This window comes from Brachypodium distachyon, chromosome 1 (genome assembly GCF_000005505.3).
Source record: "Brachypodium distachyon strain Bd21 chromosome 1, Brachypodium_distachyon_v3.0, whole genome shotgun sequence".
In the NCBI taxonomy this organism is placed as follows: Eukaryota; Viridiplantae; Streptophyta; class Magnoliopsida; order Poales; family Poaceae; genus Brachypodium; species Brachypodium distachyon.
The window spans coordinates 56,241,199-56,248,632 of NC_016131.3; the positions used below are offsets into that span (position 1 = coordinate 56,241,199).

Consider the following 7,434-nt stretch of genomic DNA (forward strand, 5'->3'; position numbering starts at 1 on the left):
ATCTCCCATCACAAGGAGTCAAGGAGATCGGTCTCGGAACCATTAATCCGAGCACCGTTCCCAGCCTACCTCACCTGAAGGCTACTTCCATGAGCTCGAGTGCTAGTATACGCAGTCGGCCAGGTGCACGGCAGTTCTCACAGTAGGTTAGTTGTTCTTCATTCACCATCTCGTGTCTTTTCGCATTTCATTGTAACGACAATGAACTTGTAATGGCATTGCAGGAGGTGGAGGGTATGGTGGCGGCTCAGGTGCAGGCTCAGATGGAGGCTCAGAGGCAGGATCAGGATGCTCAGATCCAGGCTCAGGTGGCGGCTCAGGTCCAGGCTCAGATGGCTCAGATGCAGGCCGCACTGAGGGATCAGTACAACCACCTTAGGGTATGTTTACCGCACATAATAGCCAAGAAAAGCATGGTATTAGTTTCGTAACTACAACTCTTTGTCTTTTCAATATGCAGCCGTACCTCGCTGCCACCTCTCAAGTTCCGCCTATAGCACCACCGCCGTTCGACTTGGCGTTTGTCAATCTCCGGATTGAGCATGCTCCACAGGCTCCGGTGAGTTCACTCGAAACATTTCAATCTCCATTCATGATTTTTCTTGCTTTCTTTGAGGGTTGGGGTCAATGCCTAATCATTTGTGCAACAACATCAATCCGGCCGTGGCTCGAACGACCCTTCTTCACACGCAAGCCTTGCCGGAGGCAACCCTCTTGGCCAGTCACCTGCTCCTGGGCACTGACTCGGGTAAGTTGCCACAAACTTGTCTCATCTCGAGGTCCATTGTTTTGAAAACTTACTTTCTTCACACGTAGAACTGCATAACATAGCATCACATAGTGACATAGATCCCATTTTAGAGCCAAGAGGGCTCACTTGGCTCCAAAATGGTGGCCCAGTGGCATTTTTGGGCATTTGGCTCATTTGGCTCCAAAAATGGCACTAAGGCACCATTTTTGCTCAAAAATGATTCCATGGTGGCATAATGTAGCCAAATGGCTCGTTTTTAACCCAAGATGGTGCATTGTCGGCATTTTTGGGCCATTTGCTCATTTTATGCGACCATGGCACCATCTTGAAATCAAATGAGCCATAATGACTCCAAAATGGTGCCTTGAAGCCATTTATGGCTCATTTGGTTTCAAAATGGTGCCTTGGTGGCATTTCTGGGCCAATTGGCTCATTTATGGGACCATTGCTCCATTTTTGAGCCAAATGGCTAAGTTCCGCTTCAAATACTACAATTGTCACTTCAATACCTTTATTTCTATCTAATTATGCAATTCCAACTCTATTTCATAGGTTTCTACTGGTGCAATGGGTGGTGGATGTTGAAGGTGCCCGAGTCACCTTCTTTTCATGTATGAACACTTGTAATATGTTCCTACCATGTGATGAACACTTGTAATACTTTTGTTGTGAGATATGTGATGTTTTCGGACTTTCATGAGATGTTTATATGCTTGTGATGTGAATGCTATATGTGGATGCGTCTATGATTTTGTGTGGATGTATTGTTGTGATGTGTCTGAATATATATCTGTATATGTGCTGTCAAAATATTTCTAATTGTTGCGATAAAAAAATAAAAAAAACCCTTTGCAGACGGCCACAGTCCTAGCCGCCGGCAAAGGCTGAGCACGGGCATGCACCAGATCGTGCCGCGTGTCAGCCTTTGCCGGCGGCATTTTCGCCGGCCGCCAGAAAAGACCGACAGGGGGGCCACGACCTGGCACGCGTGGCCGGCTCACGGCGTGCCACGTGTCGTGCCTTTGCCGGCAGCGTTTTACCTGGCCGCCGGCAAAGGCCGACAGGGGGGCCACACCGTGGCACACGTGGCCGGCTTGCGGCGTGCCACGTGCCCGCCCTTTGCCCACGGCATTTTAGCTGGCCGCCGGCAAAGGCGCCGACACGTGGGCCTGGCCCACGCCCACGCGTGGCCGGCCCGGAAGAAGCCACGTGTCAGGCTTTTGCCGGCGGCTTTTTCCCTGGCCGCCGGCAGAGGCCCGACATGTGGGCCCAGCCATTAACGGCACCACCGGCCGTGAGCTCCTTTTCTTTGCCGGAGGACGTTATTTCGGCCGCCGGCAAAGGCTTCGCCGACGGACCCGTGCGAAAGCCGCCGGCAAAGAATCCTTTGCCGGTGGATCTCGGTGCCGATGGGCTTTGTCGGCGGCCCCGAAAAAAGCCGCCGGCAAAGGCTTTGCCAGAGGCAAAGGTGCCTTTGCCGGCCGCCCCTGGCCTCCGGCAAAGCCGGTTTCTCCCGTAGTCATCTCGCCTCGCATGTCACGGTTGAAGACTTCATTGGCTTCATACGTCTCACACTTACACCATGCCACTCTACCATGCACCTAACTACAAGCAGATACAAATCAAGATTAAGGCTAAGAAGGATGATCTCCCATCATTAGGAGATCGGTGCACTGCAACGATAGTACTGTCTGTTGGATGCTAATCCATCGCACAACCACAGCCGGTCGGAGACGCCGGTTCTTACTTTGCTAGTCTTTTGTCGTGCAGCGCAAGTTGTCGTCTGTGCTACGTGGGTGCGTATCAGCCATCTTCCGTTTGCATGTCTTCCCTCTGGAAAGCTCTGCTGTTTTTTTTCCTTTGTCGGTCTCTTGGCGTGTGTCTCAAGTCGTCGCTCTATTTGTGATGTGTGCTACGTGGTGGTTCCTCTCCTTGTGTGAGCGTCGTTGTGTGTCTTTGCGTTGTTATGGACTCTGGAGGCTATAAATACCTAGGCCTCCGTCCGGACCGAGCGACTTTGGTTGGTGCGGCAGGCGGAGGGGATGCTGCGGGAGGCGTTGTTTTTTGGTGTACGTAGCCAGTTTATCTCTGTTGCGGCTTGATGGTCGTCGCGCTCGCTTCGTCCTGCCGCGGCATGGTTGGTGGGGTTGTGCCGGCTGCGCGGCAGAAATCCTGCCACGGATCTGGGATCGTCGCAGCAACGAGAACGGCAGAAAAAGAACAAAAAAACAAAGAGCTTTTACATCCAGCATCCCATTGAGGCGTCGTTATAGATGGCATTATATTGCGAGTTGAACTATGTGTGGACTCTGATTGGGTCGAAATTCAAAAAACGAAAAAAGAATAACGGAAAAGGAAATTGTTGGCTGGTCCCAGTCCATGCCAGCGTCGTCATCAGCCTCGCCGGCCACCTACTGGCCGTCGCCACCTTTGTCGTTGTTGGTGTCCCAACTGAACTCCCCGTCATCGTCGTCGGTAGTGTGGCTCAGACGGGCACCGGCGTCGCCATCTGTCATCGCCTCCTGGTCCAGGCGGGACCAATCAAGGGCCTCTCATTGGCGGTACAGTCGGCGTACTTCGGGTTCTTGGGGGCCGGCCGCGAGTGACCGCTGCACGCGCCTCCTCCGCCCACGCAGGATCTTCATCAGCGGGCTCCTCCTTGACGACCGGATGGGCACGGTGGCCCACACGCGCTCCGGCGTGCGCTCGCGGATGAAGATGCCACCCGCGTGTCGAGTCGCAGCCATGCGTGCGCGGCGGCGGGGACCCCATGATCGATGGCGTCGATACGCAGAGGGGCGGTTTCGCAGGTGAGGGGGCCCGGGGTGCCGCGCTACATGTGCGGCATGACGGTGTCCCGGCATGCTCCAAAACGTCATGGTTGCGTGTGTGCGTCAGTGCGGCGAGGCGGTGTGGTCGCGCGACTATGCGGATTCCCATTGCCGCCGTAATTGGGAACCGTCGCCTGAAGGGACGCATATATGCATATGCTGCGCCTGCATGCATGGAACCCTGCGTCTGGCGTGACGCGGCGCTGACCCGTGCCGTCTTGGGGAACCGGCGCATCGCGTTGACTTTACGTTGCTGACGCCGCCCAATCGCGCGGCGAGTCGTAAGTGCGAGGGAGAAGACGGCCACCACGTCGAGTTCTCTGACAGGTGATCGACGTCGGTGCACCAAATAAGTGGGCTTGGGCCCCGTCTCGAGTTTTGGAACGCAAGATGTGGAAAAACGCAGGAATGCCTAAAATATAAGGTGAATCGAAACCATACGGCTTGATCGACGATTTGAAGGAACGGGGAATTTGTTGGGCACCTTTCGTACAAAATTCTTATGAATATTCTTTGTCCCGTACGGGACCTAATTGCATTGTGTGCCATCTGTATCGTGTAAGAATACTCCATGTTTGTTAGAGCGTCCAGTGCAGTTCTCTGGATTCGGGAGGCGTTGGGAAAATGTGTTCGGGGTGATCACTACGAGCAAGAGACCACTAGTTTTCATGCGGCTCCAAGGGAAGCTAATATGTTTACAAAGGTGCACTCAAACTTTGATCTGCACAGTCGCACAGAGCAAACTAGGACAGGCAGGGAGCTCCTGCGACAAAACTTTGAGAAGCCCTCTGCGGACAAAAATAAAACTAGGAAAAGATAAACAAAAGGCCATACATGTATAGTAGGAGAGCAGGAGCCCAGCCCAACTTGAGCCAGGACGCTGTCCTACCTTTTTTTTTCCTTTTTTCTGTGGCGAGGCTATTTTTATCTTTTTTTAGGAACAAGGCTATTTTTATCCCACGTAACAACGACCGACCTGGCATGCTTCCGGCAAAACGGGCCGAGGCCCAACCCAACTTGGAGAGCACCAGAGCAGCCCAGCTGCACTTCTTCTTTTTGTTTCCCTCTGTGTAACTGACGGTTGGCTCCACCTGTCAGCATCGCCTGATCCTATTTGGTCCAGAACGCGAGCGGCATCTGGCATTGTCCAGAGCTTGTCCACGAACCGCCGCCTCGCGCCTCCATGGCCAGCTTCCATATCTCGAAGAGACGACTTGTCCGGCAGATCGATTTGAGGAGTCCCTGCGAATATCCGTGCCGAAGGAATGGTCTCGGAAGGCTCTGTAATGAATTATGGTGAAGCGACTTCCCCAAATCTTCCCCAAGTCGGCGGCGGCCACCGCCGCGAGCCAATCTCCTTCCTCGTGGAGTAGAAATCCATATTCACCCTAAGGAGAGATGATCCTCTACGACCCAGCGTCCCCGAAAAGCCCCTCTACAAGTCCCCGAGTGCCATTAGCCTCTCCCGCCATGAAGCCCTGCCTCGGACGCCGCTCGGTGTCGATGACGACCCTGCACCAGTGTTCCGACCCTTACGTTGCGTTCATGGTCAGGTCCGCGTTAGTTTTCTCGCTTCACCTTTAGTGTGAAATTGCTTGTCGCTTTGACTCGAAAGGACGGTTCAGTGTGAAATTAAGCAATGATAAATATAGTGCTGCCAATGCTCTGATCATGGCTACAGGGTATCTGAGATGCATCCACATTTAATCTTTAGAGCACGCCTGCCAGGAGCTCCTCTGATGCTTCCTAACAAAAAGAAGCATCGGACGGTTAGTGGACCCGACTGACAGGGCTGATAGGAGTTCCCCTGACGCTTTTTGTTGCAAAAGCGTTAGAATTATGATGGGCCTGCTGAAAGCGCATCTAGTTACAACTTTTGACGTATCTTGATGAAAAACACGCCAGAGGAAGCCTGCTGCTTCAATCTTGTGTGAGTTTAACCGTTTTTGCTCGTGCACGCGCCCTTAATTTGGCGGGCTGATTGATTGGTTTCTGTTCCCACTAAATTTGGAATGCTTATATATACTTTATATCATCTTAAGATCTCTACCTCTATCTCTCCGGCCAAATTAATCGATCTCATATTCTCATCTCCCGCGCCAAGATATCTATTAGTGGTGATTCATACCAAAACACGTTCATAGCGGAGGAAAAGGCAGGAAGCAGAAGGCCTAAGTCCCTCTCGAATGAGAGGTAGGGGATCGTGGACGTCATCATGGGAAGAAGAGACGAAGGATTGTCGTTAGAAACGTTGTGGTTACTTGTCGGCCTTGTATGAGACATGGGATGTTAAATCCTAGCTTATGATTGTTTAGTTAAGAAATTATCATTGATATTTCATTTTCATACATTATAACCTATTGTATGGTTGTGTAACTATTCATCACAGCAAAGAGCCATAGATTCTGGCCAACCCCAAAATTATATTCGTATTGGTTAAATTTGATCAATTTCTGGCAACGGTATTCAGGATGTACCTATCATGTGAAAAAAAATATGCGGGAAGCAATCTATCATTAGTGTTATCCCGATTATCCAAATATAAACGACTAGGAAAGTAAAATAGGTACTTACAAAAAGGAACACTGACGTGAAAAAGAAAAACTGAAATTAACGTAACAGAAATTACATAGTTGTAGTATTCATATTAATTGGCCAAGGGTTACAAATATATTCTCGTTTTGATTCTTATTGGAATAAGGAAAGAGAAACGCGTGTCCAGAAATAACATGACACACTTGCTTGGATACGATTGATAGGATCCAAGTTTATTGAACATGAAGTAGCAACAAGATCTTGGCCTTTGACATCATGCATGCACATGCATGATTAAGCTGCAACGGATGCAACGGCAGCCTCATTCCCGTTACAGAGACTCACACATTCATCGAGGCAGAGCTCCACGTTCTCTTCGCCGCGAGAAACTGGTGCGAAATAGTAGACATTATATATCTATTAGACACACACAAAAATTACAGTTCTACATGACAGAAATTAAAACTAATTTAGAGGGATATATATATATAATATACCATGGTTCATGTTGTCACACACGGTAGAGCTACATCCGATGTTGCAGTACTTAATGGCATCTGATTCACCTGCAAGACAAAATAACTGGCCGTCAGAACTTATTTGCAAGAGAAAATAAAAGAAGTGGGAAATGAAGAGCGAGTGAGTTTTCTTTACGGGAGTCAGCGAGAAGATGCATCGAAGGATAGTCAGCTGGACATCTATTGCCACTTATGTGTATACAGCCACACCTACTTGCACACTCTGGTCGGGTACCCCCGAGTTTACGGCAGGCGTTGTAGCAGAATCTTGACGACGTGTTTTTGCAGCAACTCTTGCCCTCTACTTGGACCTGCTCCAGAACTAGCCCCAGTACGAGGATACAAATGATCACGCTCTTAAGACCATTGTTGCTTGCCATGGCTGGCCGGCTGGTTTTTATGTCTACTTGGTTTGGATGGCTGGCTGGTTTGGATGGCTAGCTTGGATTGATGGATTGCCTGAGACTGGTGGATCCTATTTATAGAGAGATGATGGTGTGTGGGTCGTACAATAGAGTGTTGTAGGCATGCGAATCTCTCTCTCTCTCTTCGTGTGAAACGTCCTTTAACTATAATGAACATGTTTGACATTACACTGACATGGGATATAATTTATGTCGTCCTTGGAGTCCTAGCTAGCTTTTGGGAATCGCTTTGGGTGTGGTGTGGTGAGGCAAGGACCTGAATGCATAAGTACCGTGCGCACCCTCGATTCCACTCTATTTGATGTTAGATGTGGGTTCTTATCATACGGTGTGGCAGCCGTGTTGATGTTACATAAAATAAATACTCACTCCGG

The 7,434-nt window shown here is 50.1% G+C and overlaps 1 protein-coding gene across 1 annotated transcript; it reads right to left on the reverse strand.

Annotated features, from left to right (window-relative positions):
• Positions 1-6,173: 6,173 nt before the first annotated feature.
• LOC100841068 (thionin BTH7) lies at positions 6,174-7,103 on the reverse strand. Its single transcript, XM_003557539.4, has 3 exons — positions 6,772-7,103; positions 6,615-6,683; positions 6,174-6,506 (listed from the first exon to the last, which is right to left on the reverse strand). Exons 1-3 carry the CDS (start codon positions 7,013-7,015, stop codon positions 6,412-6,414), a joined length of 408 nt encoding a protein of 135 aa, XP_003557587.1. The 5' UTR covers positions 7,016-7,103; the 3' UTR covers positions 6,174-6,411.
• Positions 7,104-7,434: the final 331 nt, after the last annotated feature.